The sequence below is a fragment of the Botrytis sinoallii genome, assembly GCF_014898435.1.
Source record: "Botrytis sinoallii strain Bc 23 chromosome Unknown BSIN_016, whole genome shotgun sequence".
Classification (NCBI taxonomy): Eukaryota; Fungi; Ascomycota; class Leotiomycetes; order Helotiales; family Sclerotiniaceae; genus Botrytis; species Botrytis sinoallii.
The window spans coordinates 407419-429225 of NW_024066043.1; the positions used below are offsets into that span (position 1 = coordinate 407419).

Below are 21807 nucleotides of genomic sequence, written 5' to 3' on the forward strand. Positions count from 1 at the left end.
AACAGAAGGTGTTGGCAATAATTGACATGTTCTTGGCTGAAGTTGTGGATATCCAATGAAAGTTGGGGAAATAACAACGTGCTCGAAGATTCAGCGGAGATCAGAACTAAAAACGCCTTGAGTACGCTAACCCAACATTGGAGTTCTGGCCCGACAGCCACCAACAGACTAATGAGTTTCACAGGCACGAAATAATTCAATATACCAGGTAAGTGTACAATCTTATCTAACTTATCGACTTTCCGGTATCTTATCGACGCCTCCCAGTGGAAAAGAAAATTCTTGAGTTTCCTCGGCCACACGTGTCAAACGGAAACACAAGAATCTGACGAAAGGCTTGAATTGACGAAAATGTCTCTGAACTCGATTTGCCTAGAAACTTCTACACAATCTCACAGGGTAAACTCAAAAATAGGAGATGACCTTCTAGCCAGGCACCAAACTCTACAAACATCATGGCATGATATTTGAATGGTGGATGTGAATGGTGGATGTGAATGGTGGATGTGAATGGTGGATGTGAATAGTGGCGGATGCTGCCAGTACCCAATTTTACTTTCTATTGATCGACAAATACTCCTTCTTATCCAATCATCTCGACATGAAGCTCTTCCTCGCCAAAAATGGTGCGCTCCATCACTCCCTCAATCATATAACATTCGAACGAGGCTTCGAGACAAGCTACTTGCATCCACCGTATCAACTCCAATTGGAAACCTCACATGAGGTGGAATTTCTCATAACCTCAGATGTTCAATTATTGTCAGATGGTTGGAAGTTTCCATTGATTCTGCTTCCCCAGACGGTTGGATTTTACGAGATTTCGGACTGTTCCCAACCACTTCTACTTTCATTTTCTACACTATGCTATGCACACATCTTCAAGAATACAAACCTTCTTTGTCGTCTCCCATAATGCAGGTACAATGTCCTTGTTACAACTACAAAACGATCCCCAAATATGGATTGAACAACGGTACAATCTTGGCTATAAAAGCCACCTGAAATTCCTTTGTCAATTAGTACCATATTCTTCATCTATTCACGAGTTCCTTACATTCCACAAAGAGAAATCTAAAATACTTCTTTGTCAAGAAAATTACAAGTCTCAATCAAAGGCAAGCATAACTTTCTGCAAATATGTCCACAGCCTTCGATTACGACGCGAATCTCGCCAAAGTTTTGAATGATCCCGAACGACTTAGACGGAGATACGATCCATATGAAGATCCCGACAATTACACTACTGGAGAGACAGAACTTTTCACACCCATAGAATATCTCGAACGCGGCCACGCCGTTCTTGAAGCTAACAGAATCGCTATCAATAATACTCCTCACCAAGATATTGCATATCCCGACTGGAACATCCGGTATGTGAACGTCGACGGAGGTCACGATCTGGGAATCTCTGAGTTTTTTTCTAGATATGGCATGACAACGGCTTTCACGGAGCTTGGAATTGAGCATGAAGGTAATTACTGGTCTAGATACAGTCTCTCTTCCAAAGAAGTTGTAAACCCGGCGAATAGGGAAAAGTATCAAGATCTTCGTACTAATAATGTAGCGGAAATCTATGCATCTCCGAAATTTGGGACTATTTTCACTACGAACCAGTGGGCAGATGCAGATTATGACAATCCAGATGTGTATACGCCCCGTCTCTGGAATAGCGAGCTCTTATTTCAAACGTGGCGCGATACATGCTATACATATGTTGCCCCGACTGGGGGGGATGTAGAAATTCTGCACCCTTTACAGATGCAAAAACTCAAGTATGTCATCATTGCCCCGATCTCCAATAACGGAACCTATACAACGATTTGTGATGCACTCGAAATAAAAGGACTTTCAATCGAGGAGAACGAATTCAATGGGGTTACTTTCTCATGCAACGACATCTCCGCAGCGAGTGCTGAGTTTGCGATGTTGATGGGAACTACCAACGCAAGACCGGTCGCTAGAATGCTTACTGATCATGTAGAGAGCTTAGGTGCGAAACGAGTTGTAAAAATTCATGCTTGGTTATCCATGCCCCAGTTCGGGTGTCCAATGTTGGTTTTTGAATTAGCGGGCGAAGATCCTCCAGCTCCCGCTCCCGCTCCTACTCCTGTTCCTGCTCCTGCTCCCAAAAAGATCGGCAGAAAAATCAGTACCAAGGTACAGAACTTGATGAAGAAGTTTCAAGGCTGAGAGGTGAGTTCTTAGTGATTATTCTCATTTCTTTACTATAACCTCAAAAGCGCTGGCGCTCACCCAAAAAAATACTTTATAGATTCTACTGGAATCGTGAACAAAACGAATAATAACAAGACATAAAAAACCAATTAGTTACGCTGATGTGATGTAGTAATTTATTAGAACTTGTGAAATTCAAAATGAGAACCTTCCAATTTTCATCCAGGAAATCAAAAAAAAAAAAGGTGCGATGAATGAGCTTGATCTTGGTGAAAGCAGTGTGTTAAGTAACATGGTAGAAAGAAGTCTTTCTCTAGATTAATGATTTAAAGAATTAAACAGAGCGACTGTTATGATTTCATCTCAGTTGATTTAGTACTTGTTTATATCCCCTTCTTGTTAGCAAACAATACTGCTGTTCAGCGAGTTTGTACTATAGTTCATACATCTCATAGTACTTCTACCTCGAGTGATGGGAGAACATTTGAACCCATGAAACTCTGAAGGGTCATGGAGGAGCATCAATAAAAGAAGATCATAAATTCATTCACTCATAATATAGGGAGAGAATCCTGTAGAAAGTAGGTATACGATATTAAAGCTAGTTAGCACCAAGAGTATGGAATTAAGTGAACAATACCATGAAGCAATAGTGAAGTTCAAAGAACAGTATGATAAAGAGAGACATGCGATATTCAAGATGCAGTCGCATGCGACGATATGGAATTGGGAGTGAAATGGATAACATGATGCGTGTTGCACATCATTCATGGGTTGAAAATGTAGACTCGGATGCATGAATGTATGATAGAATTTTGGTGACTTGCTAATGCTTGGATAGGTGTTTGAGATGATTTGAATGCTCTTTGAGTTCGAAGTTGACATAACTCTATTCTCTTTGATGTCTATTTCAAAACTATACAGAGTAATTTTAAGTTCCGCAATGTACCCTCTGCTTACCAATTTTCCATCTCTTGTAAAATTTGCTTACAATCCGCAAACTGTGTATCACATTACTCAAATTTGCATATCATTTCATACCACAAGCTTAGAGCTTATTCTCAATCCCCTACGACTAATGCTTCTCAAAAGATCGATACCTTCTGAAACCGCTTGTACGTCATGAAGATGTAACACCGTCTCTCAGAAAAAGCGGATAGTTTAGGTCGATGTATGTCGTGTCCACAATTCACAGTCCACGTTCAAGCAAGTATATTATGTTTTGGTGGCGAATTCAGGGGGTTCGTGGGCGCTTTATTATTACGAAACCAGCAAAGATGTCTCCTTATTTCCTTCTAACAAATACTAGCGGAGTGGTGATTGCCGGTTGCTTTATGTTTTTCGAGTAATTTGAGATAATTTAATATCTTCATCTCTCCCTTAAGTTAATCATTTTGAAGGGTATTCCTCACCAATGCCATTTGATCCAGCCCCTACATCGAACAATCAACATCAACATTTTCGAACCTGCATGACTGGGCATAGTAGCTCGAGACAATACCCTTTCAAAAATTGCATATCTTATCAAATCAAAGTACACGCGACAGAAAAGGCACAATGTGAGATCTAGAATGCTCCATATCTCTTATTCAGTGAATCTTCAGGATAGACATACGCTCATTCTCTAAGCTGCTCTATGGAGGTATCATCGAACAAGCCTGGCATCCATACACTGTGATTCCGCAAAATGATGACTAGGTAGACATGGTCTGGAGAGAAAAATGATATCGTTAGCTAAAAGAAGCAACTGAAAGAACATTCCTTATGTTCACACGTTCTCCCGTCGCCTATCGCGGGGAGAATTGTCTACTGCTTTCGAGTTTCACCGCAATTATTCCATGTAAGTATGAATTATATTCGATGACTTTTAGTATACTACATTCGGTCAATGGAATTTAAACTTATCTGTGGGGATTTAATTCTGTTTCTATAGTACTTTCTACTATTTTCGAGATAGAGATGTATTCTGTCATGTTGATTTGGGAGAAGTAGTGATAGCATCAATTATCATCTTCTAATTGTGTACTAGTCTCCCTGTCTCCATACAGCGTGGCTACTGACTCAGGTCAATAAGTGAGCCGTGGCATCACAATTAGTAGTATCACGGTGCAAGGAATAGGCATTGGGTAAGATGTATGAGATTTTTCAAAACGAGGGTAGAACGAGGCGGAGGGGACGCCAATTACATAGGATGTGTATGGCTAATCTACTTAAGTACGCTATGAACCCCTGACACGTAGATCGATGCAAACACATTTTAATCTTCTAATATAACTTTGAATACATCCATAGCTGTACCCTTCGGGGGTGCGAGGTCTATGATTTCCTTACTAGTCGGTGTGCCAGCGAGCGAGCAATTGCCATGCCACAATGGTTCAAATCCAGCCATTATCGATGGCAAAACCTTTTTCGGATACACACCCCTCCTTGATCAAGTCATCAAGCCAGCTAGTTACTTTGAACTCTGTCTTCTCGACTTTGGTTCCTGCATACTGCTCGACTATTCTGACAATGTCTCTCTCAGTTCAGGACCACTAAGAATATACTTGGCATGATTATGAGGCTTTGGGTCCTCAAGAGCCAGGAGATATGCCCCAATAGTACCGACGTCGCCAGGATCAATCATTGCCACAGCCATATCAGCATCAGGGACTATATTCAATGTCTCCGGTTTGCCGGTTTTACGATACGATTCGATCCAATCTGTAGTAGACGCGAGATAGGTTGTACTAAAGAAGTTCGGCTGCAGCGATGTTCACTGCATACTTTTGAATTCTGTCTGGCCCAACAAGTTCTCGATGGCCCAGTGAGAGCAACCGTAGTACACGGGGCTAATTGGGCTACTGTACTCCACATTGGTTGATACTTTAACCACGTACTCGACACCGGCTTGCAGCAAGGCGAAATAGAGAGCAGACTCTTCCGCAAATTGCTGCGGCAAGTTGTGCGGGGCAATATAGATCCGGGATGCATCCTGGCTTCGAAGCTATGCAGCGTCAATTGTGGTCCAATCCTTCTCCTGCATCTCCACACGAGACAGCTTAGCAAGTATCTTGGAGGCAAGGCTGTCAAGAGAACGCGTCAAGCCAAGAATGCGGTAGCTGGTGTTGCTGTGTTTGAGCAGCTTAGGGAGATGCCGGACGACACTCTTGCCAGCACAATAACGAGGATTGTTGAAGTTATGATGCACTGTTGTGAGATGTGAGATCGAAGGAATCAAGCTGAGAAGATCTGTACTGGAGATTGGATGCAGCAGGATCCAAGGCGGGATCATATGCATGCAAATAGTGAGTTTGACATCATTTCAATTAGAGCACTGAACAGATGCCTCATACATATAGTAAGATTAGGAACACTTCGCGCGAGAGTCCAGCTAACTTTCTTGATTATCAAGCAGATACTCTGTGGGGAATTCGAATGCTGCGCTAAGGTTTGCCGGTCCGTTAAAGCATGGACAAGCTTGAATCGGTTTCTTCCTTAAACCCCTCGTGCGCTCAATTCGTAGTTTGAATGAACGTTCTGTAAGGTACTTACAATCGTACAATAGTCCCTTGATTTTCATACAGAAATCAAATTTTTAGTCATATAATCTTTTCTGACTAGCTCAGCTATAAAAAGAGATTCTCATGCATGATTCGAACATTGCTTTTTCTACTATCAATATGAGTAGCAGTATCAACTTGGTTTCTATTCTCCTCCTATTGGTACAAGCCATCAGTGGGCACATGAACTGACGGGACACTTCGAAATTTCCAACTAATTCATTCCTCAATTGTTTGATATCAGAATCTACCTTCTCATTGTTCAATCTCTAATAGATAAATATAACAATTCCTCAAATATAAAAATCAATACGTTAACAAATATCTCCAAGCTCACACTTGCAGTGTCCCATCACTTCATGCACCCACTGGTGGGCTTATCTCAAAATTTTCTGAAGAGCAGAAATTGAGTCGTCTGTCGAGCATTTCCTGAACTAATCTCACTTTATTCAGTTCTTAAATATGACCTATATAAATCGATTTTGTATTCAGACCGAGTGAGGTATTAGAGCTTCTAATAACAATCTGTACATGTAGATTGCATCATACTAAAAGTTGATTGATAATCCTGTGGCCAAAATTGAGTTCCTGGGGAGCGATGGATGCATATGTGTATATCACGTGATTGTGCGGCTAAGAGGAGGGAATACAGCTTCTCTTCGCAGCTTAAGCTTTCCTCTCTTCACGGTCTACCAACATCAATTGAAACTATTCGATCCCTACAGTTCTTCGTTGCCTTCACTCGGTGACAGATTTTATTCAATGTTAAAACCTATCAGTGATTACATAGTGTTTCAACCTCGATTTCGAGGTATATACTTCCCGAAGATAAACGTGCCCCGGATCCCCAATTGATTCGAAATTCTTTGATTATCAATTTATCCATCAAAAATTCCAGTCAAGCCATGCCTCAATTTTTTTTTTAGAAAGAATTTATAATTTGATCGCTGTCCTAACCTTACAGGTCGATGATTAATGCTATATCCTGGTTCCCAAGTCCTGCCACCCCGCTATGTTCCATTAAACCATACCGATAATCCACAGCAACTCTTAAAACGAGAACTCAAATCCTCTGACGGCGAGAGGAGGGGCATTTCCTCACTATCTTCATTATCATCCCCCTGACGAGGATTTCTCATTGAATTTTCCATGCTCATAATTGGCTCTTCGACACTAGTGTGCGAACTTTGAACATTTGGGCTGAACAACTCCACCGCTAGAGCTTCTTCATTGATGGCTGGACTTGGGCTGTTGGACTGTTCCGATGCATTATCTTGATTAGAGGGTGGCAGTTGGGGCTCGCCCAGCTCGTTCAATTCCCCAGATGCAAGCGACCGGGGCGATGATTCATCTTCATGACTTTGCTCTGCCGAAGAAAATTCATCTTCTGTAGAATATGAAGCTTCAGAATCATATGTATCTCTTTCTGCGTCCTCTATTTCCGTGTCGGGCACCTTCGATCTGTCGTCCATTGACATTGCAAAACAGAATACGTGTGACAGTCCAATTCTTTTGAAACCCACTGCTCTCCAAAATGCAATCGCATCTGTCTCGCTGCCCTTCCAGTCCTCCTACATATGTGAAAACGTATGAGAAGTCGAGTCTGTAGGCTCTCATCTTGAATAGCAATCCAGACACCAAAAACTTTGCAAAGCCTTTGCGACGATACTGTTCTTCAACTTTCACTAAATCAATCATAAGAAAATTGCCAATGTTTACACGAGCATCCCAAATGCCCGAGCCTTTGCGAGACCCTAGGAACCACTTTTGTTGCAGTTGACCATATTCATCAAATATCTGGCTCGCCATTTCTAGGCTGCATTCAGTATCTATAAATGCCATTGCTCTTCCAAATTCTGCTTCTTCTGCATGTGCACGATTGACTAGGTGGCCCTTCATGATACCGATGTTACCACTATAATCGGGCAAATCGCAGAAAATTACAAATCCCACATAATGGCATTCTCTATTCCGTGTGAGATCAAATTCGCGAAAGTCTGGAATGACGTTTAGGACAGAAGTCGGATTTTGCGGAGCAGGAAAAGGATCCATCTCGAGAGCGTTGTTACTAGAAGTTATAGCTACAGACTGATGACTCTGCTGCTGAATTGATATTGTAGAGTATAGAAATATGGCGAAGAGAAATGAAGGAGAAACAGTAAACAGACCTCAAGTTTAAGTATCAGATACAACTTACTAACTTTCAAATTAACTTTCAACTATTCAATCGTAGGGCACATTGGGGCAGAACGATGTTCATACTCGGGTATTTCTTGGTCAAAAAGAATTCCATGTTGTCTGTGGAAGCTCTGAAGCACGAAGATAATCTCAAAATATGAAGTATGGATGGGTTAAAGTCGCATTCTGGAGAGATGGAAGGCACTGTCTTTCCTTGTGTTGGTGGTCTGAATTGATGACATTGCTTTTGACGTTTATTTTTGTTTTTGAAGAGATGGCGGTCCTATATCGATGCTATCGTTCCTTCTCTCCATGATTACACCGAGTGAAGAAGGAATGGTTGATGTGTGCTTGATAGAGCGAAGCGTAAATGCCAAGACAGAAGCATCGACGCGACAAGAGTATCCGTTGTATTTATTGATCATCTTATTTGTTTCCATATGGTAATGATTCGTTGCCCTAAGATGTATGTTATGCTCAGAAATCTCGTGCATTGAATCGTTTCGGATTGCTGTAATAACGTTGTTAGGCTCTAATTGCTGCCAGTGACCCCTGCATTGATGACGAGGCATAAGCCAAGAGGGAGGGAGTGAATCACATGGTATGGCGCTTTGACCCCTGCCGCTTTGGTTTGTGTCTGCCAATAAGAGCATGATATGAGAATTGACATCTCATTCACAGTTGGTTAACCACAGGAACGCAGGCGCAGTGCGTCAAATAGAGTGAATATGAAAGGTGCATCCCGCAGTAACGTTCCCTGAAAGCTAGTTTGAGATGCATTCCCCAAAAAAGTAGATAGGTATTGCCAATCTCAACTTCCAGAAGCTCATCCATCCTCGTGTGGCAAACTTGTTGATTATCTCCCAAACCGAAGTCAAGATCGAAGTATAGAATTGGTTGCCTTTCTTGATGTCAAAGACAATCAAATCTCGAACTCCAAGGAATTAGGTAGCAGCCATAGCCATTTGCATATCGATCTGCATCCTGGCCAGATTGTGCGAAAGGACGATGTCAGTGAAAGTAGACAGCACTTTAGATAAAGTCAATCATATCATTATCTATCGCCGACATTGGTAGGAATATTAAAGGTTAGCATGATCAGCCTCACTCATCCAATTGCCGATATATGTTGTTAGGTACTGTAAGAGAATATATCTGGGGCTGACAAAAGTTGAAACAATACACGTGGCATCGACACGATAGTTTCCGAAAATGCATATGCGAGTATAGATGCCACCGAACAAAGTCGAGAGATTCGGGTTAGGAATTGGTATCGGGAGTGGTATGATCGGAGTAGCGTCGGAATTGGGCGATGAGTTGGCTGAATGGTATGTGGCATGGTGAAAACCACACCAGTTCAATCAACCGCACATTGCGATGAAAACTGTTGAAATTGTTCAGATCGATAGAGAAATAATAAATATTTTTGTAGATAGAAATTTATTTCAAATTAGTTGAGGCTGTGTTATGTTAGACTTCTGTTAAACTTTTGTGGCACAATCCTATTTTGATTTTGCCAAGTTGAGTCATTTTTCGGTCGCACTCTTTCGGAACACCCGGACAAAGTTGCACCAGAGTACTCGCTATGTCTAAATGCTATGGAAATTCTCTGGAGAGGAATGCCGTGAAAATGATAGTCTCTTCGGAAATTCTTGAGATCTCGAAATGATGTTGAGAGTGTTCTTCGTATTATGCCCTATGCTATGGCTGTCGTCTTCCGTATGCCTGCCAAACTCCGTAACCTAGCAAAGCAAGCCCAGCAAATAGATGCAGATAATTATATATGGCTCACAATGTAAAGAAATGATCAATGATTTGTATGTCTTTTCATCGACATTGATGAAAATTTGAGGGAGTTATTCAAAATGTAGTTGGGGGTCTCGGTCGCAATCTGAAATAATCGCGAGTCAAAAATTGGCCAACTTTCGTTGATACTTATAATTGAAGCAGCAACAAGTCAAAATAACATTATTTTCACATACACTTGATAATATGTCAAATACGCATCCCCTGATATAAAATTTATAACAATTGAACGCAGTTTCGTTGATTGTTGGGCGTATGTTGAAGATACGTAGAAAAGATCGTGATGCTTCAAAAACCAACAAATATCTCGACACAAAATTCAATCTGATGCACTCGCAACCACAACTCCAATTTTGGAACCAAAGTATCATTGATGTAACTATTTAATTGATGAAATCACTAATAACATTAAATATTGTAATATAGAACGCGTTCCTTGTGTCTAATAGCAAAAACAGTAAAATATGTCAACTTCATCAAACTCGACGACTTGAATTTTATATCAATCATCTATCAAAAGCATCGTGTACTATTGTCATCAATTCACTGAATTGAAAGATCAAAATAGTTTTGATGAAAAACAAAGATTCACCAGTATCAAGAGGAAATACAAAACATCCCCTCTCCCCAGATAAAAGAGAAAGGAAAGTGTGGCAGATTCCCAAAAGTTGAGAGGGGGATGTGGAAAAGTGCGAAAAAAACCGAGTAAGTCGAGTTGGGGTCGCATGATCAAGGCGAAAGCTTTGAGGGGGTATTAGACGGTTGAACTAAGCATCCATTTCCCTCCTTTAAACCAATCAGCTTCCGTGAAATTGGATTTCAGAATGCCTTTCGTTTGCATTTTTTATAATTAATTGCTTAATTCGGACTAGTAATAACAATTCCGTTAAAACTGTGGAAAGATCACCAAGACCATTTCTCGCATCTACATAAACAAACCCCCCCGCTTCCCAAACACGAGCTTTCGGAACCTCTTTTGCCTTTCAACATACCAACAACTTTCCACGTACAATCAATTCAAATCAAAACCTTTTGGACTTTCTTGTTCATTATCTCAACTTCGAAATCAGTTTAATTACTTTTAAACCCCTTTCTACCAAATATCAATCAAAATGCCACCAAAGGCCGCCACTACCGCCGCTGCTGCCCCTAAGGCAAAGGCTGCTCCATCCGACCATGCCAGCTACCAAGGTAAGGAATAGCTTCCGAATCCACAACACCACGTCGCATACACATTATGTATACATGGTTATGATCGCATGCTTCTTATGCATTGAACGTGGAGCTTCATTTTCCCATGGATCAATTACTGACGCGTCATGACAGACATGATCATTGATGCGATCATCAACTTGAAAGAGGTATGTTTGGATTCCTCCATCCACTTCTACGTTTCATACATATACTAACTTTCTTCTGTAGCGCAATGGATCTAGGTATGATTCCCTATTTATATTTCGCACAATTCCCTACAATTAATACTCGACGCGTCTTATAACCGCCACTCGTACTTGAATCTCATACTAATATCAACACAGCCGTATCCAACTCAAGAAGTACCTCAAGGCCAACAACAAGATCAATGCTGGTGACAGCATGTTCGATTCTCTTTTCAACCGCGCCTTGAAGAACGGTGTCGCCAAGGAGGTCTTCATTATGCCAAAGGGTAAGCTTCTCCTTGCATCGCCACATACCAAACCTTTCAGTATCTAATCCCTCTTTTACAGGTTCCTCCGGCACAGTCAAGCTCGCACCAAAAGCCAAGAAGGCCCCAGCTGAGAAGGCCCCAAAGAAAGCCACCGAGAAGAAGGCCGTTGTTAAGAAGACTGCCGTCAAGAAGACAACTGCCACCAAGGAGAAGAAGCCCGCCGATGCTACCGCCACCAAGGAGAAGAAGGTTGCACCAAAGAAGGCCGTCGCTAAGCCAAAGGCTGCTGCTAAGCCAAAGGAGAAGAAGGCCACAGTCACCAAGGCAAAGAAGCCTACCACCCCTAAAGACGTAAGTCGATTATGTTTCTATACACTCAAATATGAACATGACTAACAATTGACTATAGGCACCAGCAGTAGTTGAGAAAGACACCGTCCTCAAGAAGACCGCTTCTGGACGCGTCACCAAGACCAAGACCGACGCACCAAAGAAGGCCGCTGTTAAGAAGACCGCCACCAAGAAGGCTGCCCCTAAGAAGGCCGCTGCTACTGCATAAATATATCTCTTTTGAGAAACATTTGCAAGCATCTTTCTTTCTAATGAACTGTTCATAAGGCGTTTGGGAAGGAACCGGATATCACGCGTGACTGGACCGCGTTTGTTTGTTATTTGTGGCTTCCATATTTTTTGTGCTCTGCTCTGCTGTGGTTCTGGGAATATGTTAAAAGCGTAATTGTTCAAGATTACATTTTTGACAATTACAGGTACTAGGAAACTATGTATTGGACTGACGGAATGGAACGGATGGGCGTTGGGAGGGTAGGGTTGCTAGATATTTGGGATTTTGTGATAGCGATTAGTGATGGATATCAGATTATGTTGTACTTGTTCAAAAGATCAACGACAACCTGATGGTAGCGGAATATAAAGATTTTTTAAGTTCATTTAGTTTTGTGTTGCTGTAATATTTTCCAAGTTATCCTTGCCTTGTTCATGCTTGCATTATGTTCTATTTTATTCTTGATAAATTGATTCTATGTGGTGGATTGGTGGGTTGATTGTTACTCGAAGAGTTGAGAATTAAGGGTTTTGAGAGAACATCTTTTTTTTTCTTGTCCTTTTTACTATGAGTAATTAATATATACAATTTCCTTTTACTCGAGTGTTAATAAACAGACGTTTATCTCCAAATTCTCGCACATCATTGATATATACCAGAGATTGGAGAGAATGAAAAGGTTATGCAAGTAAAAGAGTGAAAAAGAGTACACGCGACGCGTCGGTTGTTTTGTTTTGATTCGGGTCTGATGAGTGAGGTGGTTTGGTTTGGTTTGGTTTGATGGTTATGAATTGATTGGGGAAGGGGGAAAAGGAATGGAAAGGGGAGGGGAGGGAGAGGGAATGGGTATGGGTATGGGTATGAGTATGGAAAATGGAATATTATCCTCTCTCCGAGGATCCTAGTGGGAGATCAGAGATCAGAGATCAGAGGTTAGAGGGGGTTTTTGTGGGGATGTTTTGGTTTGCTTTTTTTTTGTGTGTCAAGGGAAGGGGGGGAAGGGGGAAAGGGGGGGGAGGGGGTTTTTGGGATTGTTTTGGGGGGGGAGGGATGTGAGGAGGGGGGTGTGAGGAGAGGGAGAGGGATCTGGGGAGGAAGGGAAGGGGGGGTTATGTATATGTATTTATGGAAAGGAAGGGAGGGAAGGGAGGGGAAGGAAGAAAAGAAATGTGTAGAACTGGCTATTCTATTCTATTCTGCTCTATTCTACTCTTCTCTATAAGGTTGAGATAGAAGAAATTGGATTGAGAAAACGAGGGAGAGAAAGAGGAAGAGGGAGAGGAAGATGGAGGAAGTACTAGGTAGTGGGTAAAACAGTATTTCTATATATATATATACCTATACAAATGAGAAGGCAGAAGATAAGTTATAGGTTGAGATGAGGGGAGGGGGGTGAGTAAGGTATTATTTACTTAGTATTTTTATATATATATATATATATATATATATGAGCTAGGTAGGTAGATAGGTAGACTTACTTATAGACAAAAGACCGAATGAGGGTTTGTTTTACTCTTACCATTGCAATATAATGAGTTATGTAATGAGTGATATTGGGAGGATGGGGAGGATGTGATGGTATATGGTATGATAGGATATAGAGGGATAGAGGGATAGAGTGAGGGGTAGCTAGATAGAATTGCGAGTTTGGAGAAGGAATATGAACATTTAGATACCTAGATAATAGGTAGTAGGTAGTTTTGGTTTTGGTTTTGTGAGATGGGCTTTAGATCTATTGCGGGGTATGTATGTATGTATGTGGAGATGGGTTTCTAGATGAAGATGAAGATGAAGATGAATGAATATCGGGTGGTAAGGTAGGGTAAGGTATAGAGAGGTAATAGGATATAGTTAGATATAATATTCGAGTATGATAGGTAAATAAATAACTAGTATAAGTAAGTAAGAGATGAATGGATAGACTATTAGTTACTACTTATATATAATATAAATACCTAATAGATATTCCGATTAGTATTTATAATTATAATATCTATTAACTATTAACTATCTAGTATATATATCTTTTATCTAATCATTTATCTATTTATTTATTTATCTATTTATTTATCTATTTATTTATCTATTTATTTATCTATTTATTTATCTATTTATTTATCTACTTATTCATCTATTTACTCATTTATCTATCTAATATCTATATATAGATAGTATTAAGAAAATCGAATATCTAGAATAAGAATAGATCGATTGATTTATAAGTACTAATACTAGTAGATAGATATAAGATAGTAGTAATATATTTATCTCTATCTCTTTCTTTTTTCTTTCTTTTTTTATTATATCTTTTAATAATATAATACATATATATATACAAGACATATAATTCATCATCTACCCTTCACTCTCAACCCTCTACCCTTCACTCTCTACCCTCCACCCTCCACCCTCCACCCTCCACCCTCTACCCTCCACCTCCCGAGCTTCCCAACCGAGCCAGCCCGCCAGCTAACTTAATAAACAAATACTAACTAAAAGACTAAGCTAGACTTCTAGATACGAGTAGATATCTACTAGATAGGATAAGCCAGCCAGTCAGCTAGCCAGCCAGTCTAATGTCGCATATACATGTGAAATTTTAGAGTATGTAGGATATTGGATTTAAGTTATTTCTTAGGATGGGTGGATGGATGGATGGATGGAGATTGGAGGGAGATTGGAGGGAGATGGAGATTGGGATTGGGGGGAGTAGGATGGCGTGCGTGTTTGTGTATTTTGTATGTTTTGTACTTTGTACTTTGTATTATGACGGGGAGGGGGGGAGATGATGAGGATGTGATAGAGATGATAATGAGAATGTAATAATAATGTGATGGTGATGGAGATGAAGATGGTAGAGTTAATATTATATATATATATGTGATGTATGTATGTATATGTATAAAAAAGTAAAATTGAGGAGATGAAGATATATGGAGAGGGATATATATATAATAACTAAAGATCTAACTTTAAAAAAGAAGAAAGATAGAATAATATATACACGAGATGAATTATAGAAGGATGAGTTGATTTTGATGTATTATTCTTATTCTTGTTATTATTCCTCTTCCTACTTCTACTCCCCTTCCCCTCCCCTCCTCATTCCCACTTCTATTCCCATTCCCATCTTCCTACTCGGAAAAAAGGCACGGAAGCGGAAGAGAAGGAAAGCCCTGACTAGAGGCCCGAGGGCTGAATAAATAAAGTGCTGATTGATGCGTGTTATGTGGAAGGATTTATTTGAGTAGGGTGGAGTATCTTGATAGTATGAGGAGACGAGGTAGGTATTTAGATAGGTATTTCGTACTGAGTATTTCGTATAAGTACGAGTACCTATCTATTATAATTTACAGCTGGAGACAGAATAGAACAGAGTAAATTGTATGAGTGGATATGGATATGATGTAGACGTAGTGGGGTGGGGTTTAAATTTCCGTACCTACTGGTTGCTATTCTTGGATGGGTTCGTAGGTAGGTAGATTAGGTAGGTAGGTGGAATTGGAAGTGACGTGAAGTGAAGTTTTGGTGTTGGTATTGAATGATTGAATATGTATATATGTATGAATGGAGGTATGATGTACGGTATACGAAGAGATGAGATTTGTTGATTTGTTGTTTCTTTTTCAAGGTTATGAGTGAGTGATTTACCAGTAACGAATGGATGAATGAATGAGAAATCGTTGTTTCAGAGGTCTCTATCTAGGTATCTGGCTTGGAGATGAGCATAGAGACCGACGGGTTATGCAAATATGCAGAGATAAAAATATACTGGATGGAATATGGAGTACACCAGATCGATTGGTTGAGTGAGTGAGTGAGTGAGTAATGGCTGATCGGAAGGTGGAAGGTTGTAAGTGATTGCATCATGAATATGGATACTCGTGGATATACGATAGATAGATACCTAGGGAGGGATATCTCATCTGTTGGATTCTTTTGGAGTTGATTGATTGTATTTGGGTATGTTGTTTGTTCTTATGTATGTATGAATAGATGAATGGATGTAATATATGTATGTACGGTATAACTTCCAAGTAGAGTATACTAGGTAGTCAATTCTAATCTCATTCCCCTATTGATTATAAATCCCATCTCATCTCCTCTCAGAACTTTCGAGGATATACATATAAAGTACTTGAGAATGAATTCTCTTGCTCTCTACGGAGTATATGTACTCGAGTACCTTTACAAATCATAAACTCGGCTTTGCTTTATAATATCTACCAAAAATGAATAATATTTTCACAAGCTTCGTATACTTCTCCCTCCTCATTTACAAGAAACAAAGAGGAAGACCCTGGAAAAGTATCTCCATAATAAATTGAGAAATGGATCCCAATGAAGATTAGTTTAAATGAGAAGACCGTAATCGGGGGTTTCTTTCTATGAGAGGGTTCTCTTTCTATGTAGGAATAGAGGTAGGTCCACAAATAGGTCCACACGTGGGAGGGATGCATAGATGTATGCAATAGGTACAGAATCGAACAGCTGGGTGTTACTGAAAATAGATTTTTTTTCTTTCTTTCTTTTCTTTTCTTTTTTTGTTTGGGGGGATTGGAAATGAGATTGGGGTTGATAATCAGTGATTCATCCATGGATATTGATGATTGTGGCTGTGGTTGATGGATGATGGATGATGAATGGAAAGAAGTTAGTTATCCATATATTCAATGTTCATTCGATGATAAACATGTATTAAACTTGATATAATAAAATCAACAATAAACATCACAGTAACAATAATAACGTATCAATATTGAATACTACATAAGTACCTAGATACCGGTACTTTATAAACAAATTGAAGCTTTTCATCTTGCACCAAGAGAGAAAGATGTAGTACGAGGTAAATTAATGGTCATGGCGATATGCTTCGATATAAGTCTTGTTCGTAGTTCGTTCGTCTGGGATCTGAGGCCCTTTCTTTGTTCTTCTTTTTGGGTCAACTTGGCTCTTGCCTATTGAGGGACTTGGCTCTTGGGTGGAATTTCAGTTGTATTGAGTTGTAGATGTGAGTTGGTAGGTAGTAGGTAGGAGGTAGGTACTAGATATTAGATCAAAAGGTTATTATTGTATATATAAGAGTAAAGAGTAAAAGATCAAGTAGCTAGAAATAGGTAACAAATAGTCAGAAATAACAAGAACCAGGTACCAGTACCTCACATGTATTGAGCTTGGAATATCAACATCTCATATATACTAGGTACATATACCACTTTTATACTCAATTCCAGTTCCAGTCATTTGAGATAGTAATAATCAATTGTCACTCCATCATCCATCATCCATTTCATTCAGTCCTCCCTCACCAGAGCTCAACAACTAACAAAAACCTCATCCACCAAGCCATTCAAGAAAAAAAATAAAAGAATCTCTTCAATTCTTATTAATTACTACCTCCTCCCTGGTACTTTGACTGTACACTTGCTTACACTTGCTTGGATCCCTGATTGCAAAGTAATAATCCCGATACCTACTACTCGTAATAACCTTGCAATTCTTTAACTTCTCTCTCCCTCACTACTTTTAGTCTTCACTCACTCCTTCACATGCCCTCACCTCAATTCCATCTTCTCTTGCACCACCGCTCCCTAAGAAATGATGATATGCTGATAATGTTCATATGCTCATATATTCTATCCAATTATTCCTCTTCACTTCAGATGCCCATCTGGTTCTAACCCTCATTACCACTAGTCAATTCCTGACTGACTTACTCACTCAATAACCCACGCACTATCAATTGGCACCACCACCCGCATCCGCAAAACCCGTAATCTCCTTTTTAAACATCCACTACCCGTACCGTACTACCACCAAACCCTCTCGATTCACATCAACAACAAACGCGACTTAGTCTCGATACCCATTAAACAGCTTCACGAATGCCACACTTCGAAGAGATGCCATCGTTCTTAAATGACGACACAGGAGGCTCTATGTATTCTTCGTCATCCCGACCCCCATTGGATCTCCCCAGCCATCTTCGAAACTCACACGAAAAGCTATCCCTCAATGGTGCGAATGGCATAAATGGCATAAATGGCAGAACCTCAACACATACTTCATCAAGGAATGGCTTGGAGAACGGATCCGATCTATATATCGATGGTGCTGCGGCTTCAAATGGTCACTCCAATCCTCACTCAAATGGTAACGGGACGGCTGGCAGGCACCAAATGAATGGAGATTCGCATCATGAATCAACCTTACACTCCTTACCAAATGGTCGATCCAGCGCAGGTAGTTGGGATTACAGATCTCGTTCGTCCATGAATGGCAGTACATATTCGGTAAATGAACAACCCAATGCTTCATCCCAGAATGGAAGGAGGAGTCCAGGTCCTGCAAATGGCTTTAATAGGTTATCGAATGGTGCCGCAGATAGAAACTCTTTTGCATCAACGAATGGAACCATATCCAACGCTACCGTCGACTCACCACGACCAATCACGACGAGTGATAGTGAACACCAGAATCGAATTTCGAGTCCCCAATCACAGCCACATCCTCACAGCACAGGTCCATTAACTTATCAGTCACCTTTATTACCTTCGACTCCAGTCCCTACTAATAATTCATTACCTATACCCGAAACGCCAGGTCGTTCTACAAGTGCTTCACCACAGCCACAACTACAACCACAACAACCACAAAGATTTTCTTCTCTTTCCTCACCTCCGACATATCCACCGCCCTCTTCACCCTCACAAAACTCCCTTCAGCACCCTGGTTCTACTCAGTTGAAGCATCGACATACACTAGAAGTACCTAAAGTTAGTTCGGGTAGAAATTCAAGGGATGGTAGTGACGCGGTCTTTACGAGTGGAAGATTCTCTCCAACGTCGGTAGCTACAGCAGGTGCTAGACGTGGATCTTCGAGTATCAATAGACGCAATACACAATCGATACATTCTAATATGCCTCACGAGGAGGTTCCTCCGGATGAGGATGCACTTAGATGGGCAGAAGCTGTACGACAGAAGCGTGCGAGTAAGAGAAGAAAGAAGGATGAGGAAGATGATGATAGAGTGGTGGTGGGAACGAAAGTTGATCAAAACCACGTCAATTGGGTCACGGCATATAATATGTTGACGGGCATTCGTTTTACCGTTTCGAGAACGAACGCGAAGCTTGATAGACCATTAACTGACGCAGATTTCGAGGCCAAGCACAAATTCTCGTTTGATATGTAGGTTACAATCAACATGTGTGAAACGACTTGGCTAATACTTTACACAGTACCGGGAATGAGTTGACCCCATCTGCAAAGTACGATTTCAAATTCAAGGACTATGCGCCATGGGTATTTCGAAGTCTTCGGGCAAGGTTCAAGTTGGATCCTGCGGATTATCTCATGTCCTTGACGAGTAAATACATTCTTTCTGAATTAGGGTCACCTGGAAAGAGTGGAAGTTTCTTTTACTTCTCGAGAGATTATAAATATATCATCAAAACGATTCATCATTCCGAGCATAAGTTCTTGAGAAAGATTTTGAAGGATTACTATCACCATGTGGAGGATAATCCCAACACACTTCTATCCCAATTTTATGGACTTCATCGAGTGAAGATTCCTTATGGAAGAAAGATTCATTTTGTGGTCATGAACAACCTGTTCCCACCACACCGCGATGTCCATCAAACCTTCGATTTGAAAGGGTCAACCATTGGTCGAGATTTTAAAGAGGAGAACCTAGAACAAAACCCCCGTGCGACGCTCAAGGACTTGAATTGGCTTCGACGAAATCTTCACCTGGAATTTGGGCCGGAAAAGAGACGAGTCTTCTTCGAACAAATGGAGAAGGATGTAGCATTATTGCAAAAACTGAAGATTATGGATTATAGTATGTTGGTCGGAATACATGATTTGACCAAGGGGAACGAAGAAAATCTACGGGACAAAACGTTACAAGTCTTCCAACCCGGGGGAGATAGCCCAGTAGATGATTCTGGACCACCTGGACCTTTAATGAGAACGCCGAGTAAATTGGAGAGTGCTAGGAAAGCGAGAGAATTACGCCAGATCATCAAGCAGGAAAAGCCAATTCCAATGGGTCAAAGCAGTTCACGAATGCCGGATGAAATTGAAGAAGAAAACAAGAAGGATTTCACATTCTATAGTGATGATGGCGGATTTCGAGCTACACATGAAGATAATAGTCCTGGAGAGGAAATTTTCTTCCTGTCGATTATTGATTGTCTGACTCATTATGGCACTCTTAAGAAACTCGAACATCTTTTCAGTAAGTCAACTTGATTTTTGTGGTGGTCATCTAAGCTAATACAAAAACAGAGGGTCTCAAGCATGATAAGAAACTGATTTCTCCAATTAACCCTCAACCTTATGGCGACCGTTTTATCGAATTTATTGAGGGAATTACAAAATCTCAAGAAGAAGCGGCTCGAGAAGAAGAGTGTCCTCTCCCACCCGTACCCCACACAGACTCCAACCTTACCATGGGTTCTACACGTCGACGTTCAAATAGTGCACATATGCATCGTACCGTCACAAACAACACTACCATTCAACGTGCTGAAAATGAAGCCTTGAGAACTGAGCATGATGGAAGACGAGAGCATATCGAACCTAGAACCGTATCGACAGTTAGAAGCCCAAGTGCGGAAAGGACAAATGGACTACAGGGACAGATCCTTCCAGTTGTTGAGGAAATGGGAGAAGCGAGTAGTACAGGAGGAAGGAGTGGAAGGAGCATAAGGAGTACACATGATGATGATGAGAGAAGGCCAGCTACGCCTGCCAAAGATTATCCTCCCAGTTTGAATGACAATCAAGGAAGACCGCAAAGTCTAAGGAGGATGATTAGTAGAAGTAGCTTGGAAAAACAATTACCGCCTTTGCCGCCAAATGGAAGAGGGGTGGAAGAGAAAGATTCTGGGATTGGGATAGGGAGATGATTTGTATAGGCAGGGATTGTTTAGGGATGGATACACGAGGAGTGAAACAATACATAGCAAGTTGATAAGGAGTAGAGTTGGGACAATAGTCAGTAGGCGCAGCGCAGTAAGTGGAGGATAAGATAAGATACCATGATACCATCTAGCGAATCGCCTTTTTTACTTTCCTTTTACTTTCTTTTTCTCTGGGAGGTTTTTGTGGGATGGGAAACTTTCATTGAATCTTAATCACTTTTTTTTCTTTTCCTCTGCTTGCTTTGAATTTTTCTGGGACTGCCATTGACTGGCTTGGTTGATTTGGAGGATCATCATCGTATTCGTAGTTGAGTTTCTTTTGTGTTTGTTTATTGTGGAGGTTGGTTGAGGGGAAGGGAAAGGGGAGAAAGGAGATGGGGTGCAATGAATGAGGAAGGGGGAAGATGGGGGGATGGAGTAGGAAGGAAAGATGGATGGATGACACAATCTCTACTATTGTTTGTTTCTTTGAGTTTGAGTTTGAGTTTGAGTTTGAGTTTGAGTTTGAGTTTGAGTTTGGTGAGGTGAGAGTTGAGGGTAGGGGGAGAGGAGGGAGGAGATGAGATGAGATGGGCGAAAAAAAGTTTTGTAGATAGATTTGGTTATGCTGTTGTTGTTGTTGTTGGTGGTGTTGGTGTTTTTGTTGGATGGATGGATGATAGATCGTTGCGAGAGTGGATAAGGAATTAAAACAATCGTTGTATGTTGGTGTTTATGAGATTGATTGTGGTTGTGGTTGTGGCTGTGGTGTAAATTGTGTAAATTGGATGGATGGATGGATGGATGTGTGTGTGTGTGTGTATAGGGTGGTTTGAGGAAGGGAAGGGAGGGAAGGATGGAGAGTGTAGATACGATAGGATAGCATAGCATAGCACAGGATAGGGAGTTGAATGAGAAATGGAAAGACTTATATTTTTTAACTCTTTTGTGTTCTGGGGGGTTGTTGTTTGATATAT

The 21807-nt window shown here is 40.7% G+C and overlaps 4 protein-coding genes across 4 annotated transcripts; 3 read left to right on the top strand and 1 right to left on the bottom strand.

Annotated features, from left to right (window-relative positions):
• Positions 1 to 1140: 1140 nt before the first annotated feature.
• EAF02_008500 (uncharacterized protein) lies at positions 1141 to 2193 on the top strand (the record flags this gene model as incomplete). The annotated part of the gene is made up of 2 exons (XM_038904548.1): positions 1141 to 1373; positions 1428 to 2193. The coding sequence occupies 2 exons, from the start codon at positions 1141 to 1143 to the stop codon at positions 2191 to 2193; spliced, it is 999 nt and encodes a 332-aa protein (XP_038755605.1).
• A 4537-nt stretch (positions 2194 to 6730) lies between these two features.
• EAF02_008501 (uncharacterized protein) lies at positions 6731 to 7772 on the bottom strand (the record flags this gene model as incomplete). Its single annotated transcript, XM_038904549.1, has 2 exons — positions 6731 to 7291; positions 7359 to 7772. 2 exons carry the CDS (start codon positions 7770 to 7772, stop codon positions 6731 to 6733), a joined length of 975 nt encoding a protein of 324 aa, XP_038755606.1.
• Positions 7773 to 10816: 3044 nt separating this feature from the next.
• Positions 10817 to 11911, top strand: EAF02_008502 (uncharacterized protein; the record flags this gene model as incomplete). Its single annotated transcript, XM_038904550.1, has 6 exons — positions 10817 to 10895; positions 11031 to 11065; positions 11127 to 11140; positions 11243 to 11370; positions 11432 to 11703; positions 11762 to 11911. The coding sequence occupies 6 exons, from the start codon at positions 10817 to 10819 to the stop codon at positions 11909 to 11911; spliced, it is 678 nt and encodes a 225-aa protein (XP_038755607.1).
• Positions 11912 to 17214: 5303 nt separating this feature from the next.
• Positions 17215 to 21252, top strand: EAF02_008503 (uncharacterized protein). The gene is made up of 3 exons (XM_038904551.1): positions 17215 to 19109; positions 19160 to 20163; positions 20214 to 21252. Exons 1-3 carry the CDS (start codon positions 17803 to 17805, stop codon positions 20834 to 20836), a joined length of 2934 nt encoding a protein of 977 aa, XP_038755608.1. The 5' UTR covers positions 17215 to 17802; the 3' UTR covers positions 20837 to 21252.
• Positions 21253 to 21807: the final 555 nt, after the last annotated feature.

Bases quoted from the DNA above. Each gene is read 5' to 3' on its own strand.
- EAF02_008503 (XM_038904551.1), top strand. From the start codon at position 17,803: ATGCCACACTTCGAAGAGATGCCATCGTTCTTAAATGACGACACAGGA. The intron at 19,110-19,159 runs GTAGGTTACAAT...TACTTTACACAG, and splicing joins CACAAATTCTCGTTTGATAT to TACCGGGAATGAGTTGACCC. The intron at 20,164-20,213 runs GTAAGTCAACTT...ATACAAAAACAG, and splicing joins GAAACTCGAACATCTTTTCA to AGGGTCTCAAGCATGATAAG.